The sequence below is a fragment of the Pistacia vera genome, unplaced genomic scaffold, assembly GCF_008641045.1.
Source record: "Pistacia vera cultivar Batoury unplaced genomic scaffold, PisVer_v2 Contig549, whole genome shotgun sequence".
Classification (NCBI taxonomy): Eukaryota; Viridiplantae; Streptophyta; class Magnoliopsida; order Sapindales; family Anacardiaceae; genus Pistacia; species Pistacia vera.
In genome coordinates this window covers 430,209-453,104 of record NW_022196389.1, presented here as the reverse complement: position 1 = coordinate 453,104, position 22,896 = coordinate 430,209, and the positions used below count along the sequence as shown (strand labels likewise).

The 22,896-nt window shown below is 37.8% G+C and overlaps 1 protein-coding gene and 1 non-coding gene across 2 annotated transcripts; both read right to left on the bottom strand.

Moving 5' to 3' along the window:
- Positions 1–148: 148 nt before the first annotated feature.
- LOC116107851 (immune-associated nucleotide-binding protein 9-like) lies at positions 149–21,744 on the bottom strand. Its single transcript, XM_031394132.1, has 4 exons — positions 21,667–21,744; positions 20,706–20,995; positions 20,333–20,611; positions 149–288 (listed from the first exon to the last, which is right to left on the bottom strand). Exons 2-4 carry the CDS (start codon positions 20,968–20,970, stop codon positions 149–151), a joined length of 684 nt encoding a protein of 227 aa, XP_031249992.1. The 5' UTR covers positions 20,971–20,995; positions 21,667–21,744.
- LOC116107920 lies at positions 2,832–2,938 on the bottom strand. The gene has a single exon (XR_004124561.1). It is a non-coding gene; the product is annotated as a small nucleolar RNA R71 (small nucleolar RNA).
- Positions 21,745–22,896: the final 1,152 nt, after the last annotated feature.

Sequence of the window (22,896 nt, the reverse complement as noted above, 5' to 3'; positions counted from 1 at the left end):
AAAAAAAAAAAAAAAAAAATTTGCTGTATGAACAGTGCCACGCCAATTTGGTGTGGATAAATAGTGCTGCACCAAATTTGGCGTGGCACTATTTATCCACACCAAATTGGTGCAGAAAATAGCGTTGCATTGGAGTACTTGTTCCATGCTATTTTGGTGTAAATAGCATGGGTTGGAGATGCCCTAACAAGGGAGAGAAGTTCACCAACTTGTTTAGCTCTTTGGGTTTCATCCTTAGTCTTTTGTTATCAAAAAGCACTCGTCGATTTTCACACAAAGCAAGAACATCTTGAAACAATGTTAATATAAATTTGAAAAATAGCTTATATAAGCCTTTGTACAGAATTAATGTGAACATTTTAAGAATCGTAAAGCTTGAAGATGTTCAGCCTAGAAAATATATGCTAACCAAATAAAATAAAAACAATATCAAATGTGCTTATAATTTTTTACAAGGTAAAGCATAAAGTTTTAAGAAAATAATTCCGTAGTGCTTGTAATTTGACTTGATTTATAATAAATGTGATGAGCAACTAAAAGGGCTGGTATACCGCAGGAAGGGTAGTGGTAAGAAGTAGAGGAATATTGCTGAATATTTGTTATGTAGGAAGTTGGGATTTGTTAGGGAGGACAGATGGCATGATAGGATAGGATGTAGGTGGAATTCGGTTAGAGCAAAAAGGTGACAGGAGAGAATAAAAAGAGGAGGAGAGAAAAAGGAAGGGGATTCATAATTAAAAAGTAAATTGGAAGGGAGACAACTGACCCTCGAAGTCAGTATTTGTGGAGGTGGCTAATAATCCGAGGATTATACTGTTTTATTTAAGCTTTTAGGCCGGATTTTAGATACTTCTTAGTTCATTTATGCCTGAATTGCTACTTAGTTCTTTACATTTCGTGTTTCAGGCTAAGATGGACATTTTGAGCAATTAACGACCGAATTGGAGTTTCTAGACTCAGAAGTAAGCGGATCTCAGAAGTTGGGAGAGTTCTGAAGCAGAGTAAAGCACTATGAAGCTTGTTCCCAGGGGAGAGCACTGAAGATCGAAGATTTAAGCAAAGAAGCAAGCGGAGGGAAATTTTATAAATTCAGAATTTTTCATGAAGCTTCGCACCAGATTTCAGTTTACTTCGTCGCCGCACCGAGAATTCTTCTTCGCCGGGTGAAGTCTGCATTTTCTAGTTTTCGTAAAACGCACAGTTTCGTTTTTAGGTAAAGTTTTAGGCTTTGGGGTCAGGTATAACAGAAAAACCTTGCCATTTTGAGAGGGATCGTGTTTTCCTTAGTCTACAGCAGCTTTCCCATTTTCCTTAGCTTAGAGTTGATGAATTTGTAGTGAGAAGTGAGAAGATTTGGGATTAAATCTGGTGGATTCTTCAACTAGGGGAGATCTCTTGTCTTTTCTCTTAATTTTATGATGTTGAACTCCGAGTTTACTGTTTTTATTTTCTGTTTTCGTGATTTAAGTATGAACTAACTCTTTTGTGGGTTAGGGTTTTGATGAACTTCAATTTTTATAGATTAATGAATTGATTATTGTTATTTCCATCTTCTATTGCATAGGTTGTGTGTTTATCCTATTTTTATTGAATTTATTTGATGAATGTGATGAGATTGAGAAATGATTCATGTTAAGCTTCTTGGGTAATCACCATTGTAGTAATAAATGCTAGAGATAGATTTAAGAACCAATGAAATCAATCTAGGGTTCTATGAGCATAATGAACTTGAATCTATTATTCTTCAAACTGTTGGGTGTGGAAGTGTAATAGAGAAAAGTAGGAAGTCATAGCCTGAGAATGTATGATTAACGATTTAGGGAATTCGATTTACAATCAATTGCATATGAATATGGAAATGGCATAATCCGTAACTTAATCCATAGAGTTTGAATGAAGTCAAAACCCTACCCTTTTATCTAAATTGAATTTTACCCTTGTGTTTAATCGTGCTTTCATAATTTAGTGTCCAATACTTAGAGATTTTGTTTTAGTTTTAGATTTAATTTTCTCCCATTAATCCAAACATTTTCGATTGCTCCAGCTTATAAACAGTAGAAAACTTAGTGTTTAGCAACCAACCCTCGTGGGAACGATACTTTTCTTATCACTTTATTACTTTGTGCGACTAGTGCACTTGCTATATTGCATGTTGTAGTCATAACGCATCAAGTTTTTGGCGCCGTTGCAGGGGATTGATTTTTATGTTAACATTGAGTTTTTCTTTCGTTAGCTAGATTGAAATTTATTTTTCTATTTTATTTTTGTTGTTATTCTCACTTTGTTTGTGATCTCACTTTTTCTTTCTCTTTGTTTGTTAGTTTATGCGAAGAGCAAGACGTCAACCAGTGGTTCCTGTTGATCCTGAGATTGAAATAACTGCCAGAAGAATTAACAAAGAGAGAAGAGAAAGAGAGGCTTTAGTGGTTGAACCAGAGGTCATCGTAGTAGAGATGGCAGAAAATAGGACACTAAGGGAATTCTCAGTTCCCACAGTTGAAGGCAGTGGGTCGAGTATCACGAGACCTGCGGTCCAAGCCAACAACTTTGAGATAAAGCCAGCAATCATCCAGATGATCTAATAGTCGGTACGGTTTAATGGAGATTTGAAGGAAGATCCAAATCAGCACATTGCAAATTTTCTAGAGATTTGTGACACCTACAAATCGGATGGAGTGTCAGATGACGCCATCAGGTTGAGATTATTCCCATTCTCACTGGGGGATAAAGCTAAGGGATGGTTAATGGCATTACCATCAGGAACTATCACAACATGGAACGAGTTAGCACAAAAGTTCCTGACAAAGTTCTTTCCTCCAACTAGATCAGCGAAGATGAGAAATGATATCACATCGTTTCTACAAGAGGAGTCTGAGTCATTATATGAGGCTTGGGAGAGATACAAGGAACTTATGAGGAAATGTCCGCACCATGGGTTGCCAGTTTGGCTACAAGTCCAAACATTCTATAATGGATTGATGGTGAATGTGCAAAATATGGTAGATGCGGCATCAGGGGGAGCCTTGCAGAATAAAACACCAGAAGAGGCCTATGAGTTGCTTGAGGTTTTGGCAAGCAACAACTATCAAAGACCTAATGATAGAGCAACACCAAGAAAATCTATGGGTCTTCTTGAAGTTGATGCATTCATGGCCATCTCAGCCCAACTCATAGCACTTCAGAAACAGTTGGGAACTATGCAAGTAAACTCTATTCAAGCTCCTCAACTAACTTGTGATTTTTGTGCAGGTAGTCATGTGAGCAGTGAGTGTCAAGTGGGGAACACATTTGCTTCATCATCGTCATATTCGGAGCAAGTTAACTACTTGGCTGGAAATCAAAGGCAGCCAAACAATCCATACTCTAACACATATAACCCTGGTTGGAGGAATCACCCGAACCTGTCTTGGGGCAATCAGAACTAGCAAAACAATCAATGGAATCAGAGGGCAGTGCCAACTAATTAAACAAGGGTGAATAATCAACCAGGAGACCCAAGAGTGACAAAATTGGAGGATATGTTTGAGAAGTTTATGCAAGAAACCATAGGATTTATGAATGAGATGAGAACGAATTTCAAAAACCAAGGGGCGTCCATTTGGAATCTTGAGGTACAGATGGGGCAATTAGCTGAAAAGTTAAATGAGAGACCACAGGGGTCTTTACCAAGCAACACGGTGACAAACCCACGTGAGCAAGCAAATGCAATAATTTTGAGGAGTGGGACAATTTTGGATAAAGTGGAGCAAGCAGGAAGAGAAAAAAGCTCATCAAGGAAAAATGAAGAATCTGATGAGGAAGTTGATGAAGAAATAATTGCTGAAGAAAGACCACCTAATCAAAGGGAAAAAGAATGTAAACGGGAAGAGAGGCAAAGAAAAAGGAAGGAAAAGTTGCTATTTCCCGAGATACCACCAGAATTGGCACACCAGAATTGGCACACCACATTCCTCTTGTGCCGTTTCCTCAAAGACTGAAGAAAAAGAACCAGGATAAGCAGTTTTCCAAATTCATTGAAATTTTTAGAAAATTGCATATTAACATTCCTTTTGCAAATGCATTGCAACAGATGCCGAGCTATGCGAAATTCCTCAAGGAGATTTTATCAAACAAAAGGAAATTAGAAGATGAGGAAACAGTGATGCTGATGGAGGAGTGCAGCGCCATTCTTCAGAAGAAGCTACCTCAGAAACTCAAAGATCCAAGGAGTTTTACTATTCTTTGTATTATATGAGATATTACTTTTGATCGAGTTTTGTGTGACTTAGGTGCTAGCATCAACTTAATGCCTTATTATGTTTTCAGTAGATTAGGCATTGGTGAAGTGAAGCCAACGACCGTGTCGTTGCAACTTGCAGATAGGTCCATAAAACATCCGAGGGGGATAGTGGAAGATGTGTTGGTAAAGGTTGACAAGATCATCTTGCCAGCGAATTTTGTGGTTTTGGACATGGAAGAGAATAAGGAAATTCCTCTTATTTTGGGTCGACCATTTTTGGCTACAGGAAGAGCACCCATAGATGTGCAGGAAGGAAAGTTACTGTTAAGGTTTCAGGATGAAACAGTAACGTTTAATGTGTTTAAGGCTATGAAGTTTCCATCTGAACCGGATTCGTGCTTCAGTGTTGATGTGGTGGATAAACTAGTAGTAGAGACCATTGAAGAGAATTCTCCACAACTACCTCTAGAAGCGTGTATTACACAATCAAGAACAGTAGAGGTAGAGGAATCGGCAAAGAATGAATGTGCTAGATTGTTGGAAGCACTTCAACCGATTGATGAGAACCAAGATCTTAAGTTTAAGGAGTTTGATTTTGAGAAAGAGAGGGAAAAGGAAAGAAAGGAAGAACCCCTTAAGCTTGAACTGAAATCTTTACCTTCCCACCTCAAATATGTGTATCTTGGGGATTCAGAGACCTTCCCAGTAATCATTAGTTCACAGTTGAGTAATTTAGAAGAAGAGCGATTGATTTGCGTTTTGAGAGAACATCGATCGGCAATTGGATGGACTATTTCGGATATTAGAGGCATCTCTCCATCTTTTTGCATGCATAAGATACTCATGGAGGATGATATCAAGCCTAGAGTTCAACCACAACGAATATTGAATCCTTCGATGAAAGAGGTGGTGAAACTTCTAGATGCGGGCATAATTTACCCGATTTCTGATAGTCCATGGGTAAGCCTGATGCAAATGGTTCCGAAAAAGGGAGGTATCATAGTAATTAAGAATGAGAGCAATGAATTGATACCAACCAGGATGGTCACAGGATGGCGAGTGTGCATTGACTACCGAAAATTAAATGAAGCGACCAGGAAGGATCATTTTCCACTTCTTTTCATTGATCAGATGTTGGAAAGATTGGCAGGGCATGCTTACTATAGTTTCCTGGATGGTTATTTAGGGTATAACCAGATTGCCATAGCTCCTGAGGATCAAGAGAAGACGACCTTCACTTGTCCCTACGGCACATTTGCTTACCATAGGATGCCTTTTGGTTTATGCAATGCGCCAGCCACTTTTCAGAGATGCATGATGTCGATCTTTGGTGATATGGTGGAGAGGTTTATAGAAGTCTTCATGGATGACTTCTCTGTTTTTGGCTCATCTGTTGATCATTCTTTATCTAATCTGTGATTTGTTTTGCAGATATGTCAGGAGATGAACTTGGTTCTCAATTGGGAAAAGTGCCACTTCATGATCCAGGAAGGGATAGTGCTGGGACATCGAATCTCAAAGGACGGAATAGAAGTGGATCGAGCAAAGATGGATGTGATCAAGAAGCTGCCACCACCCTCCAATGCTAAAGCAGTTCGAAGTTTCTTGGGGCATGCGGGCTTTTACAGACGATTCATCAAGGATTTTTCTAAGATCTCTAAACCCCTTTGCAATTTATTAATTAAAGATGCTGCTTTTGATTTTAATGATGAATGCATGCATGTCTTTCAAACTCTAAAAAAATTATTAGTGTCGGCACCTATTATTGTAGTTCCCGATTGGGGACTGCCATTTGAATTGATGTGTGATGCTACTGATTTTGCATTAGGAGTAGTGTTAGGACAAAGGAAAAACAAAGTGTTGCATGTAATTCAGTATGCTAGTAAAACGATCACTGATGCACAATTGAATTACACCACCACTGAAAAAGAATTGTTGGCTGTGGTTTTTGCTTTTGACAAGTTTCATTCATATTTGCTAGGTGCCAAAGTGATTGTCTACATGGACCATTAAGCACTCAAGCACATTTTGGCAAAGCAAGAAGCGAAATCGAGGCTGATAAGATGGATCCTATTGCTTCAAGAGTTTGAATTGGAGATACGAGATAAGAAGGGGTCAGAAAATGTGGTGGCAGACCATTTGTCAAGGATCGAGCATCCAATTCAGGAAAATGAAAAAGAAACCTAGATCAGAGAGACTTTTTCGGATGAGGAGTTGATGAGAGTGGAGGAAACACCACGGTATGCAGATTTCGCAAATTACTTGTCAGCGAGAGTGCTCCCCATTGGCATGACCTTCCAACAAAAGAGGAAGTTTTTCTCAAATTTGAAATACTACTTCTGGGAAGAGCCATTCCTTTATAGACACTGTGCTGATAGGATGATCCGTAGATGTGTTCTGGAAGAGGAGATGAAGAGTATTCTAAGGCATTGTCATGAGAGGGAAGTTGATGGCCATTTTGGAGGAGCAAGGACAGCAGCCAAGATTCTTCAATCTGGGTTTTATTGGCCAACCGTTTTTAAGGATTCTTTCTAAATGGTTCAGGAATGGATGAGATGCTGTTGAACAACATTCTTGTTGTTGAGTTGTTTGATGTTTGGGGAATTGACTTTATGGGTCCCTCCCCAAATTCTTTTGGAAACACATACATTTTGGTAGCAGTGGATTACGTATCAAAGTGGGTGGAAGCAGTTGCATTACCGTCTAATGATGCTAGGGTTGTGATTAATTTTGTGAGGAAAAATATTTTCTCAAGATTTGGAGTACCAAGGGCAGTCATTAGTGATGGGGGGATCACACTTTTACAATAGGCAATTCAATGCCCTGTTGGGAAAGTATGGAGTGATGCATAGAGTTGCAATATCTTACCATCCACAGACGAGCTGGCAAGTGGAACTGTCGAATAGAGAATTTAAGGGAATTCTAGAAAAGACAGTTAATGCATCTAGGAAAGATTGGTCACGGAAGTTGGATGATGCATTATGGGCTTACCGAACTGCATTTAAGACTCCAATTGGTATGTCTCCATTCAGGATGGTTTATGGGAAGGCATGTCATTTGTTGGTAGAACGCGAGCATAAAGTATGCTGGGCATTCAAGCAACTCAACATGGACTTACGAGCTGTTGGGGAGGAACAGACGTTGACTTTGAACAAACTTGATGAGTTCCGTCTGGAAGCATATGAGAATGCTTGGATTATGTAACAACTGCTGTAATCTAATACAATGCATGCAAAATAACAATAGAAAATGGGCCCAAAACTTTTCCTTTGTATTATAAGTCATACGTCTTTTATACACAAAGAACGTCATTTACAAAAATGCCATTTTAAAAGACAAAACAGGGGAAACAGTGTAGCTATTGCTCCTCGCTTGCCGACGCCCCTCCGACTGCATCAACACCTAGATCCTGCATCCACAAAGGAAAATAACGGGGTGAGCACAAAATAATGCTCAGTAAGTAAAACCCTCTATCTGTCTGTCCCCGTATGTATAACTCTTAATTCTTTCCTTATACTATTTCTGTTTCTATTTCTGTTTCTACTAAACATCATGGCCTCATCTTACCGGAGGTACGGCCGGATGGCGTTCACACAGCACCATCTCACTCTCCATGACTATCGGGTGGAATTCACACAGTACCAACCCGTTCTTAGTGACTACCGAGTGGGGATCACGAAGCACCTACTCGGTTTTCGTAACTATCGGGTGGAGACCACCTAGCACCTACCCGTTTCTTATGACTTTTGGGTAACGATCACCAAGCATTAACCCGTTTCTAATCACTGTCGGGTGATGATCACAAAGCATCAACCCACTTCTAATAAATGTCGGATGATGATCACAAAGCATCAACCCCTTATCTAATAACTAACCGGGTGGTGGTCACAAAGCATCCACCCGTTTCTACTACTTATCGGGTGACGATCACAAAGCATCAACCCATCTCTAAGGGCTATTCGGGTGGTGATCACAAAGCATCAACCCGATTCTCATAACTGTCGGGTGATGATCACAAAGCATCAACCCATCTCTACTACTCTTCTCATTCACTCTATTCTAGCATTTTTCATTCTCTCTACCCTTAGAGTAGTTGCATCCACCAAGTTCTCTACTCATAGAGTAATTGCATACACAAAGTTTCCTACTCTTTCTTAGGTCACTTTTCAATGCACAATTAGTGCCTATGGATGGTTCATCTCCACTAATGCACTTATGAAATGCCAACATGCAATGTTGCAAGAATTAAGGTTCACTACTCATACTCAAACCTCTATTAGGCATTTCATCAAACAACTCAAGTGCATCATAAAACTCTACTATAGCAATGATTCTAAATCTTTCTCTAACCATCCAAAATGGGGAGAAACCCCCTCACATAGCCACATAACCTGCCAAAGAAAGACACTTCCAAAAGGGTTCCACAATACCCCTTCAATTCCATCTCAAACTACCTTTCCAACCCACAACTCACTTCTTATATTTGAAAGGTATAAACAATCACAAAGCACTAGAAATCTCTATTTAAGCCTCAATAACATGGCATATAACATGTATATAACACACATACATAAGTGCTATCAAAACCCTAATCAAGAAAATTCCCAAATCTCAACTTGGGTTGGGGTTTACTTACCTTGTTATGGAGAGATTTCACTAACTCTTCCTTTCACTTGGTTTGCTTGACTTTTTCTCTACTCTTAAACAAAAGAACAAAAACCCTCAATATTCAATATATACAAAAACTCACAAAGCTTCACAACCAAAGCAAGAATCCTTACCTTAGGATGCCTTAGGTTGATTTTCTACCCCAAATCACTCCAAAAGCCCTTTAAAACTCCTTGATCAAAAGAAAGAGAATTTGAGAGGAAGCAAGAGAGGAGAGTGGCGATGGAGAAGAAGAATGAAGGGTTTGCAATGACTTAATTCCTTTTAATGAAATTTATACACAAGTATTCCCATTTTGCCCTTACTCTTCTTTGGGAATTCTATCTATATCCTTTGATTCATTACAAACACACCCCCATAACAACATATTCTCCATGAAAATTCCTTCCATTTTACTCCCCACTTTTCTTGCTAATTAGGGGTAGAATGGTCAAATTGCCCTTAGGGAAGAAAATATCAAAAACTTAACAAACATTTTAGTCGGCCTGTCGCCGCGGCGAGGAAGCTTCTGTCACCGCGGCGAGGAAGCTTCTGTCACCGCGGCGAGGAAGCTTCTGTCGTCGCGGCGAAACTGTCCAGCAGCTTCCCATGGCTTCATCACCTCTTCGTCGCAGCGAAGATTCTTCTTCGCCCCGGCGAAGCTTGGAATACTGAACTTCTTCTATTTTCAACCAATTTCAGGGCAAGTATTCAACATAACACTCAATCAAAGGTCAACCAAACAATAATACCAAGAAACCAACTCAAATAAGAGTAAAAGAAGAAACAATAATAACGTACCTCAAGTGGGGCGTTACAATGTATAAGGAGAAGACCAATAAGTGCCATGATAAGCATATCAGGGAGAAGAACTTTGAATAATTTTAGGCTTAGGCTTTTCCCCAGAAAACTTAAGTCTAGATGGTTCGGACCATTCATAGTTACAAAGGTTTTCCCATACGGAGCGGTGGAAGTGTCACATGAAGAAAATGACACCTTTACAGTCAATGGATAGAAACTGAAGCCATACATTGATGAGATGCTGAGTTGCAAGTCCGTCCCAATCCGGCTTGACATTCTGACTTGAAAAATTGAGAGAGTCGAGCTTTTCAACTATAAACAAGCGCTTCTTGGGAGGCAACTCAAGTGTTTTCAATTGTTTTTCATTTCATTGTTGTTTGAATTTGTTTGGTTTTCTTATGATTTTTGAATGATTTTAACTTGTGTGTTTTTAGGTGTTTCAGGTGAAGTTTTAAGCTAAGGTGGAGGAAAGAAAATGCTCCAGACTTCGTCGGGACAAAGAAATATTCTTCGCCGCGGTGAAACACATCGTATGAAAATGAAGTTGAAAATGCTCCAGACTTCGTCGTGGGGAAGATTGTTCTTCGCCGGGGCGAAGTAACCTAAAAAATGATGCAGCTTCTGTATGTTTTCGCCTCAGAGAAGAATTTGTCTTCGCCGGGTGAAGATGTCTATGAATTTTTGGCTAAGAAAAAGTTCACCACGGCGAAGTTTTGTCTTCGCCGCGGCGAGGTCGCTACTGTACTTTTTTGCTGCGGCGAAGAATTTGTCGTCGCCACAGCATCAAAAGGGTTAGGTTTTTAGGGTTTTAACTTTAAGAACTTCGCCGCGGCGAAGATTGTTGTTCACTCCGGCGAAGCCTGCTTTCTATAAAAACCTTGCTTAACGTTCATTTTCGCAAAAACTTGTCAATCCCATTTGAGAGAAAATTTTCCAACTTCAATCCAGAGCGTCCCCATTGATTTTCCAGCCAAGTTTCTCACTCTTTAACCCTCCTAAACTCCAAAACAACGCATTTCAACAACAATCTTTACGAAAAATTCACAAAATTTTTGAGTTCAAGAATTTTGGGGTTTTCCAATCTGGGCTGATTTTGGCTAAATTGGTGGCGAATACTCCTTAGTGTTGGTAAGATTTTAAGTTCCCTAAGCTTTTTATCACACAATTTCGAGTTTTGATTTGTGGATCTGAAAATTTTGATTGTTGGTTGAGTGGTGAAATTTTTTGTGCTTGTGAGCTTGATTTTGTTTGAGGAATGGTTGATTGTGGATTGTGTGATATTGAGGAGTGTGGGTTTTGAATTTTGGAATGTTTGGTTGAATTTGGAAAAATCATAGTTTGGGGGTCTAAGTGTGAATTTTTGAAAGTGTTGTCAATTTTTGCAGGATTGAATTGGTTGTTGTAGAACACTTAGGTTTGAATTTTTGGGTTGCATTGTTGATTTGAAGTGTAGTTCTGGAGTAAATGCCGCTCAAAGTCAAGGTACCATCCAATGGGCTGACTGGGAGTCAGAAGAGTGGATGGGCTCCGAGTCAGAGGAGGACGACAAAGAAGAAGATGAGGAGGCCGAACAATGAGCACCGGAGCACCTATTTCTGTTTTCTTTTATTTTTCCTTGTTTTTAATTGATTTTGTTTTTCATTTCAAACATTAAACTCAGTTGATATTTTTGTTTTGGATTGTTTTGGTTGTTTTAGTTGTTTTATTTTTTTATTTCGTAGTTGATGCAAAGACAAGATTAGGGTTGTAATAATTTCAGTTTAGTTAGTGAATTATTCTAACACAGTGGACACCACAGTCTCAATTGTTTTTACAGATTTTGGTGATGAAAGATTCAAGGACCGGGTGTGCACACTGTTGAGCGAAACTACAACTTCACGGATTAATCAGGGAACTATCTCGTACCTTTGTCAATTTTTGTTTTTCTATTCCTAATTTATGCATAATGGGACATTGGGGACAATGTCATTTTTGTTTGGGGGTAGGAAAAATTAGAAATTTTTGAACTTTTGTTTATTTAATTTTGGTTTGATTGTGTTTACCAATGATGAATTGTATAAATCAATGATAAGAATAGGGTTGCTAGGATTTTATTGTTGAAAAATGTTAAGCATTACTTCAAGTTTATGTTTATTGACTGAATTTTGATTGAGGTTTGTTGAGTGGTTCAACCACCATTTTCATCTATTTCAGCATGCGTAGATTCATTTTATGTGGTTAGGTAAAGCTTTGATAATGTTGGTGGACTCTAGAACCTAGTAGAGAAGTGCTTGAGGCGAAATTTTAGGAATAAGACATTGTTGAGGAAATGATTTAGGCAATTTTTTTCAAAATGTTTAAGCCTTTCCAGCCGACCCATGAAATAATTTTTCCCTAGTCACCCATTTGAGCCTTATGAGATTTTCATTGCTGTATTTTTCTTGCAATTCAAGAAAAAATTGTCAAATCCAATTACCCTAAACACTTTATCATACCTTTTAGGAGAAATTTTTGGACCTAATGCAAACACAAAGAACGTAAAGAGTCGTGTGAATGAACCAAAAGAATAGTTTGAGAGTTGTGAGAAGGGCAAAAAGAATAAGAAGAGGTAATTGACCTCAATGTGAATGGTATTGTTGTTGTTAAAAAAAATAAAAATAAATAATAATTGCTTCAATTTTGTTTCTCTCAAGAACTGCATTGCAGAAGCAAAAATAAGAATTGTGAATAATTGAGGGTTGTTAATTGGGTTGACATCTTGAGTAATGGTTGGGAAATGAAGTGGGAGTTTGATTTAGTCTTAGTGTTTGCTTTAAGGAAACCAAATTCTCTTATTTGCTTATCCTATCATTTTCCTTGGAGCCCACTATCCGACCCTAACGTTACAAGTTTGCAAAGACCTTTTGATTCTTAGCAATGTCTAATCCTCATTAGTGGAGAGTAGTTCAATATTTAGGCTTATAGAGTCTGCAACCATTTGATAAACTTTGCATTTTTGCATAAAATAATCCAGGAAGTCGGAAGATGGATTAAAGTGGGGATCACCTACTTGGGGGACCAATTGGGAAAGAAAGTCGTCGTAACTTATAACTTCTTGCAGTGTTGAATATTTTTCTAATAATAATTTTGAAACAACCTTTGAGATTTGTATAAATTCTAGGCAGTTGTTTTGTTGAGTCGAGTCTCTTGTTTTTCTTTTTAATTTTTGTTTATTTTGCTGTTTTGTGTTGTTGAGCATTTGTGTCTTTCTTTTATTTTGTTTTGTACCTGATGCTCTGGGACAAGCATGTCTCTAGTTTGGGGGTATTTGATAATTCGAGGATTATACTGTTTTATTTAAGCTTTTAAGCCTGATTTTAGATACTTCTTAGTTCATTTATGCTTAAACTGTTACTTAGTTTTTTACATTTCATGTTTCAGGCTAAAATGGACATTTTGAACAATTAACGACCGAATTGGAGTTTCTAAACTCAGAAGTAAGCAGACCTCAGAAGTTGGGAGAGTTCTGAAGCAGAGTAAAGCACTATGAAGCTTGTTCCCAGGGGAGAGCACCGAAGATCGAAGATTCAAGCAAAGAAGCAAGCGGAGGGCAATTCTGTAAATTCAGAATTTTTCATGAAGCTTCGCCACTGTGAAGGTTGTTCTTTGCTGCGGCAAAATGAGTTGTGCACTAGATTTCAGTTTACTTCGTTGCCACGGTGAGAATTCTTCTTCGCCGCGACGAAGTCTGCATTTTCCAGTTTTTGTAAAATGTACAGTTTTGTTTTTAGGTAAAGTTTTAGGTTTTGGGGCGAGGTATAAAAGAAAAACCTTGCCATTTTGAGAGGGATCACGTTTTCCTTAGTCTAGAGTAGCTTTCCCATTTTCATTAGCTTAGAGTTGATAAATTTGTAGTGAGAAGTGAGAAGATTTGGGATTGAATCTGGTGATTTCTTCAACTAGGGGAGATCTCGTCTTTTCTCTCAATTTTATGATGTTGAACTCCGAGTTTACTATTTTTATTTTCTGTTTTCGTGATTTAAGTATGAACTAACTCTTTTGTGGGTTAGGGTTTTGATGAACTTCAATTTTTATGGATTAATGAATGATTATTGTTATTTCCATCTTCTATTGCATAGGTTGTGTGTTTATCCTATTTTTATTGAATTTATTTGATGAATGTAATGAGATTGAGAAATGATTCATGTTAAGCTTCTTGGGTAATCATCATTGTAGTATTAAATGCTAGAGATAGATTTAAGAACCAATGAAATCAATCTAGGGTTCTATGAGCATAATGAACTTGAATATATTATTCTTCAAATTGTTGGGTGTGGAAGTGTAATAGAGAAAAGTAGGAAGTCATAGCCTGAGAAGGTATGATTAACAATTTAGGGAATTTGATTTACAACCAATTGCATGTGAATATGGATATGGCATAATCCGTAACTTAATCCATAGAGTTTGAATGAAGTCAAAACCCTACCCTTTTATCTAAATTGAATTTTACCCCTGTGTTTAATCGTGCTTTCATAATTTAGTGTCCCATACTTAGAGATTTTGTTTTAGTTTTAGATTTAATTTTCTCCCATTAATCCAAACATTTTCGATGCTCCAACTTGTAAACAGTAGAAAACTTAGTGTTTAGCAACCAATCTTCGTGGGAACGATACTTTTCTTATCACTTTATTACTTTGTGCGACTAGTGCACTTGCTATATTGCATGTTGTAGTTACAACGCATCAGTGGCTGACCCTCGAAGTCAGTCTTTCGTTTATCGTTTTCTTGATATTGTTGGTAGTATTGGTTGATTTGCATGTCAGGTCCTATCAAGTGGTATCAGAGTATTGTGGTCTAGGTAATGGTGTTGACGAGGATAGATTCTAGATTGGATAATGTAGAGAGAGAGGTTACAAAGCTGGGAGTAGAAATGGGTACCATCCGGGAGTGTTTGGTGGAGTTACAATCATGGGTACGACGAAAGAATAAGGAAAAGGCTGGTAGAGCAGAGGTACGTTCAGTAGAAAATGTTTAGTCTCAGCAAGAAGAAAATGCAAATGGAGCCAGTGGATCTGGGAACAGTAACCAAACCCGCAATGAAATAGAGGGACGAAAATTGGAGATGGCAATCTTTTCCGGTGAAGATCCTTACGGATGGATCTTTAGAGTAGAGTGGTACTTCAGTCTCAATGGAATATCGGAGGAAGGAAAGTTGACAGCGACAACTGTCTGCATGGAAGGAGAAGCTATAAATTGGTTCCATTGGACAAAATCCAGAACGCCAGCAAGCTCGTGGGCTATGTTTAAGTTGGCACTACTTTAGAGATTTAGTTGATCATAAGAGCTCAACCCATATGAATCCTTAATGGCAATGAAACAAACTGGTTCAGTGGTGGAGTTCCGTCGTCAGTTTGAAGCAGTAGCAGCACTTTTGGTAGGGGAGAAAGAAGATATTCTACAAGCTGCCTGTGTGAATGGACTAAAAATAGAGATTAGGGTTGAGGTTCGTTTGGCCCAACCAAATTCATTAACCCAAATAATTGAGCTAGCCCAGAGAATAGAAGAAAGAAATCAAGCTTTAGAAGAAGCCCAAGTGGGAGCAAACAGGGCCTCACGCACAGTTGGGCCTGGGTTTTCATATGGGTCCAGCAACCATGGATCCAAGAGCGCGACCCGATTCGACAACCATAACCCGACCCGATTTGAAATTAATCCCAAATTTCCCAACTCAATCGAATCCCTAAAATCTAACTCCAACTCCCTTTCCCATTTCAGTCGACGAACACCGGAATCTTCCATGCAGGGATCGTTGAAGAATTCCTCCACGAGCGAACCATCGACGACGACGACTTTCCGACCATTCGAACTACAACATTTTCAACGATGAGAGTTTCCCTTTCGTCGAATGACAGATGCCGAGATCCAGAGGAAAAGAGAGAAGGGAATCTGTTTTAAGTGCGACAGAAAGTACTCGATTGAGAATAAATGTGGTGAGAAACAATTTCAAATCATCTTGATTGATGAAGAAGAAGATGACCCAAATCCGATTGAGGGTGGAGAAACTGTCAAAACTGAAACAGAGCAACAGCAGGAAAATGTTGAGCTTTCTCTTAGTTTAGTGGTGGGGATTCAGGGTCCAAAGACAATGAAACTCAAACGAAGAATCCAAGGTGAGGAATTGATTGTGTTGATTGATAGTGGGGCTTCCCACAATTTTATTAGGTCAAAGGTGGCTGAACGATTGGGAATACCAGTGTTAGGGACTCAGTCCTTCGGGGTCAAAGTAGGTGATCGGTATAATGTGAGGTGTGAAGGAGAATGTAGGGACGTGTGCATGGAGTTACAAGGGGTGACGATTGTTCAAAATTTTTTCCCATTTGATATGAGCAGTTCTGACGTAGTTCTGGGCATTGCATGGCTTGAGACTTTGGGCGAGACCATTACGGATTGGAGAAAACAAACTATGAGGTTCACATTGGGAAACCAGACAGTCTGTCTATATGGGGATCCATCTCTTAGCAAAACCATGGTATCCCTCAAGGCGATGATTAAGGCATTACAGAGTGAAGGGCAAGGCTGTTTGATCGAGTTTGGGCAGATACAGACTCAGTGTGAAAAAAATTGGGAGTATCGATGATAGACTGCTGGAGGTTTTGGGAAAGTTTAGCCAAGTCTTCAAGCCACTCCCCGGGTTACCACCTGCCAGGTCAAAAGACCATGCTATTCAGTTAGTTTCTAGAACACAGCCACCAAACCTCAGACCATACTGGTACCCTTACTATTAGAAAAATGAGATAGAGCGTATTGTCAAGGAAATGTTGGCTTCAGGAATTATAAAACCAAGCATCAACCCGTTCTCCAGCCCTGTTTTATTGGTGAAAAAGAAGGATAGAGGGTGGCGATTCTGTGTAGATTATCGGGTAGTTAACAAGGTGACAATTCTGGATAAATTTTCGATTCCCACTATCGACAAATTGTTAGAAGGGGCAACAGTATTTTCGAAACTCGATTTGAAATCTGGATATCATCAAATCAGAGTGAAACCAGAAGACACACACAAGACTGCTTTTCGGACACACGAAGGGCACTATGAATTTCTCGTAATGCCTTTCGGCCTTACCAATGCACCGACAACTTTTCAAGTAGTCATGAATGATGTATTCAGGCCGTATTTGAGAAAAATTTTGTTGTTGTTCTTCGGTGATATACTGATTTATAATAGGGAGATGGATGAACATGCGAAGCATTTAAGCATTATTTTGCAGGTATTATTGGAGAATCAGTTGATGGTAAATCAGAAGAAGTTTCAATTCGGGCAACTCCAATTAGAATATCTGGGACATGTAGTGTCAGCTAAGGGTGTGGCAGTTGATCCCTCCAAAATAGACAACATCACTAAATGGCCAGAACCAAGGGACATCAGAGCACTCATAGGATTTCTTGGGCTGACAGGCTACTACCGCCGTTTTGTTCACGATTATGGTAAGATAGCTCTTTTACTCACTGCCTTTTTAAAAAATGACTCTTTTGTATGGAATACAGCAGCTCAACGGGCCTTCGAAGAGTTAAAAAGAATCATGACGAGTGTCCCTGTCCTACGGATGCCAAATTTCACTCAAGAATTTATTATAGAGACCGATGCTTCGGGAAACGGGTTAGGGGCTGTGTTGATGCAAGAGGGGCGGCCTATTGCATTTCTTAGCAAAGGTTTGTCTATCAATTCCAAATTGAAATCGGTCTATGAGCGGGAATTAATGGCTATAGTTTTGGTTGTGCAAAAATGGCGACATTACCTCTTGGGAAGACGTTTTGTTATCTGGACAGATCAACAGAGTCTCCATTTCTTAACTAACCAGAAATTATTAAGTGAAAGTCAACAAAAGTGGGTTATCAAACTGTTGGGACTGGATTTCATCATTCAATATAAATCGGGACCACAAAATAAAGTAGTAGATGCTCTTTCCAGGATGCCTGATACAGTCGAGCATCATGCTATTTCTATGGGTTGTTTTTCTGGACTAGACAGTTTAGAGGATGCAATCCAGCAAGATGCCGAGTTACAAAGGATTATACAACAGCTCCTGATTGACCCGAACAGTCACTCTTATTTTAGCTTGGTGGGACGCCATCTGCTGTACCATAACAGGTTAGTGTTACCTAAATCGGGGCCTCACATCCACAAGACATTACAGGAATTTCATACTTCACCTATTGGGGGCCATTCTGGATTTTTTCGGACATACAAGCGAATCTCGAATGTGGTGTTTTGGATGGGAATGAAGAAAGATATCAAGGCATTTGTAGCTGCTTGCCGTATCTATCAACCAAATAAATACGACGCATTAAGTCCAGCAGGTTTGCTGCAACCATTACATATTCCTAACCAAGTGTGGGATGATGTCTCTATGGATTTCATTATGGGGCTGCCCAAAGCGAATGGGGTTGATATTATTCTGGACGTGGTTGATCGATTGACAAAATATAGCCATTTTGTCACTCTTAAACACTCGTATACAGCCAAAGTGGTAGCAGACCTGTTTATCAAAGAAGTGGTTAGGTTGCATGGGTTTCCCCGAACCATTATTTCTGATCGAGATAGGATTTTCATGAGCAACTTCTGGGCCGAATTATTTAAACAGCCCGGGACCCATTTGCACATGAGTTCAGCCTACCATCTGTAGACGAATGGTCAAACAAAAGTGGTAAACCGTTGCTTAGAGACATACCTCAGTTGCTTTGTCAGTAGCCACCCATAATAGTGGCCAAAATGGGTTCCATGGGTAGAATTTTGGTTCAACACCACCTATTATAGCTCTATAGGAATGTGTCCATTTAAGGCTTTCTACGGCCGTGAACCTCCAACAGTGTTACACCATGCGGACCATACTTATCCAGTTATTGAAGTTGACCAGCAACTTCAATAACGAAACCACATCATTGAGGAGTTAAAGGCAAATCTTATCAAGACTCAAAACCGCATGAAGACGTATGGTGATCGCTATTGCCGAGAGGTGACATTTGAGATAGGAGAATCTGTATATTTGAAGTTACAACCATACAGATTACGATCCTTAGCCCGTCGTTATAATGAGAAGCTGAGCCCGCGATTTTACGGTCCTTTTGTAATCATGGACAAAATTGGAGCCATGGCATACAGGTTGGCACTACCTTCTTCAGTTTATATTCACAACGTTTTCCATGTTTCACAACTGAAGAAAGCAACGTTCCCAATCCCCAATAGCCAGCCTCTACCGGCAGCCCTTAACGAGGATTTAATTTTACAACTTGAACCTAAAGCAGTCTTCAAGAAAAGGAAACTTCTGAATGGACAGTGAGAGGTGCTGATTCAATAGAAAGGCTTACCTTCCTATGAAAACACATGGGAGGATTTTGACATTATTCACCACCAATTTCCTTCTTTCCACCTTGAGGACAAGGTGGTTCTCCTTTGGGAGGGTAATGATGAGCAACTAAAAGCGCTGGTGTACCGCAAGAAGGGTAATGGTAAGAAGTAGAGGAATATTGCTGAATATTTGTTATGTAGGAAGTTGGAATTTGTTAGGGAGGACAGATGGCATGATAGGATAGGATGTAGGTGGAATTCGGTTAGAGCAAAAAGGTGATAGGTGAGAATAAAAAGAGGAGGAGAGAAAAAGGAAGGGGATTCATAATTAAAAAGGAAATTGGAAGGGAGGCAACTGACCCTCGAAGTCAATATTTGTGGAGGTGGTTGACCCTCGAAGCCAATCTTTCGTTCATCGTTTTCTTGATATTGTTGGTAGTATTGGTTGATTTGCAAGTCAGGTCCTATCAAAATGCCTACTTCCTGTATTTCAAGACCTCAAAAGCAAGTCATACAAAATACATTAGAAAAGTAAACAAAACCAGAACCAAATCACTAGAGAAAATGACAAGCCTACTCATTACAACATGATGAAAAAGTTTCCTTCTCAAACTAAGTGGCTCTAAATTAGTAACTTTAAATCATAAGGTAAGATTCCTTACATTATATAACAAAGCATGAAATAATGTGATAATTTTACAAAAAGCTCAAGCAAAAGCCTCAATTTGTAGACACAGGATGGCATTTTCTTGAGCATCAACAAACTTGACAATTTATTGCAGTATTTATAGAAGCCAATTTTGATTCCTATAAATGATAAAAAGTAAAATGAGCAAAGGATAAATCCCTTTTGTTGACTGCAAGGTAAGGGCTAGAAGAAAATTTTACCCATCTGCTCAAATTATTTATGCAACTAAAGATTGAGCTTGGGTAAATCATTTATCAAGTTAGAAAAGTAAGAAGTAGAAATCATCAAGTAAATGTTGGGGCAAATGTGTTAGCATTGTTGCCACCAAAAAAATCTCTCGCTAATATTAAAGACAACTGAAAGGGAAGAAAGAATAAAAACCAATCATGAGGACAGATCTGTACGGGCTTTAAAGAAAGTTTAATCTTGTAACACTAATTGCAATTATGTAGCAAATACTGGTCCCTCACCAGCAAACTAGTCAATGTATGGAAAACATAGATCCAGTGACTAAGACTGGATTGCTAAATCCTATATAAAGTTAAAGATCCATGATAGTAGAGGGAGTTCCAACCTTAGAGGACCCTAGAACTTCACAAATAAATTCACTCAAAACAAAGACCTTTAAGAAAATAAACAACACGGCTAATAAATCAAACTTAAGTTAAAAAAGAAACCTTTAAAGGATCTGGACAGTCACGACCCAAATAGTCTTCTAATGTTTCCTCATTATCTTCAAGTTCATCCCCACCGGTGAAGACTACAATCATGTAGTCTATAATTTTGCTTCCAAACAAAGTCTGCAAGCTGCGTAGCGCAGCTTGTTCTTCTTGTGAAAAACGGGTTCTCACTGAAAAAACTACAAGGACTGCATGGATACCATCCTTCGCCAATTTAATACATTTGACAATTTCTTTCCCAATAAATTCAGATTCAGCAGAAAAATCAAAGAGTCCTGCAATGACTCATCACATTAGTTTATTTGATGAACAAATTTCAGATACAAGATAAAATTTGTAAACTGTACAATCAAATCCAAGTTACCATACGAGGAGTATCAATAACATTAATGATCTGGCCATCTTTGAGTTCAGTTCTTTGCAATTCGCAAGTACTAGTAACACCAGATGAACTAGCCCTGGACTTAAAAGCCCTTCTTCCAAGAATGCTATTCCCGGTGGCACTTTTTCCATTGCCAGTATGCCCAACTAAAACCACAGTCCGTTCTCCACTGGCCACAGACTGTTCTCCACTAGATAGGGAAGGGAGCTCCCAATCATCATCCATCAAACTATCTATCGCACTTCCACCCATTATGTAAAAGATTAAATTACTTCACCTGCAATCCAAAAAATATTAAAAGCACTTTCGATCAATCATTGCAACCCATGATTTTCTTCTAGCCGCAATCCAAGTTAACACCAAAATTCACTATTCCAACTACCTTCTTATCCATATCTAACGGAATACTGCACTAACAAACTAAACATACAATCCGTGGTAGCATTGCACAACACAATTCATCCTCAACAATTACATTGACCTTCTTAGTCTAACCTATTCCGTTCATTGCATGCTTCATCAATGATCAGTTTGTTTACAAAAATTTGTAAAATTAAGGTATAAAAACAACATTTAAATTCAGTCCTAGTTCACGATCCCCACAAACCCTAACCTAGAGTACAGACACAGTAACAATAATGAGAATTTTTTCCGGTACTGTAAAACGATCATAAATAGATTTGAACAGCAAAAATAACAAAATTCGAATGACGACTACTCCAATTATTTAATTTATGTGAATAAAAGAAATTATTATTAACGTGAGAGCACGTTTGTTCATAATAAATAATTGATATAAACGAGTCAACTAAATTGGGGAAATATTAAAGTCTGATCAAAATCGAAATCAACCAATTCGACATGAAATAGCAAAGCAAGTAATTAAAGATTATATTTTTAAATAAAAATAAATAAATAAATTAAAAATTGGTCTGTTAGATTACTTACTTGAGACGAGAAACAGAGACAGAGAGAAGATAAAGAGTTTGCGTCAGAGATGAGAATTTACGGTCATAAATAGAAAAGAGAAGGTGGATTTTCTATATATTTTATTTTATTATATGAAAAACTATTTAAAAAGTCTTTTTTTTTTTCTAAATTACAATCTATCTTTTTGTAATTGATGTAGACAAAATATTTCATCTATTTGTTTTTTCTATTTTTACCCTTCACAATTTTTATACCTCCAATCTAACCGTTTATTATAAACCAATTATTTTTTCTAATTATTTCCCAAATTAGCGTTAAAAATTAAATATTAAATTATTTTTAAACTAACAAATAAATTAACTAGTCATATTTTTAAGAAATAAGAGATAAAATATAATTTTTTTTAAAAGAATAATAAATTTATCTATGATTTTTTTTAACTTTATAAAGATAAGAAATAAAATAAAAATTATAAACTTTCACTCCAAAAAAGAGGTCATATTTCAATTTGACTCCTAAAAAAATGGTTTTTTTAAACTAATTATCTCATAAAAGAATTTGTACATCCAATATTATATTTCTAATATGACCACTTTTAAAATATGACTTAAATTTTATATATACTCGTAAGTTTTGAAAATATTATAAATCCCTCTAATAGATAATTTTATTATCAAAATCTCCGATCAAAATACAAAAATAGAAAACTTGTTACGGGATTTATGATACTTTCTAAAAATCATGGGTGTCAATAACATAAACCAATTTTAGAGTCTGTGAAATTTTTATTTCTTTTAATGTTTTCACTCATCCCTGTTTACTAAAATGTTTTTGAATTTATATTTTTTAGGTAAAAATTAAATAAAAACATTAGGTCTTGTGCTATATGTAAAAGAAAGTAATCTTCATGATGGAAGTCCAAAAAATTCTATACACTTGGTTTATTGATGTTAAGCAAAATAAAAAGGATAATTTCATCCGTCCCTTTAAATATTGTCAAATCTTAGACACTTAATGATTTTCAATACCTACTAAATATTTTATTTTGAAATTACTAAAAAACCCACCAAAATAACCAAAAAAAAAAAAAAAAAATCTATTACAAATATTAAAAAGCTCAATGGTAAAAAATCCCACAATAAGGGGTACTTAATAGCTTTAAAAAATTATTAGGGCGTTTGACATTTAACAAGTTCTTAGAGGTGGGTAAAATTAACCCAAATAAAAACATAATGCTATTGTAATTTA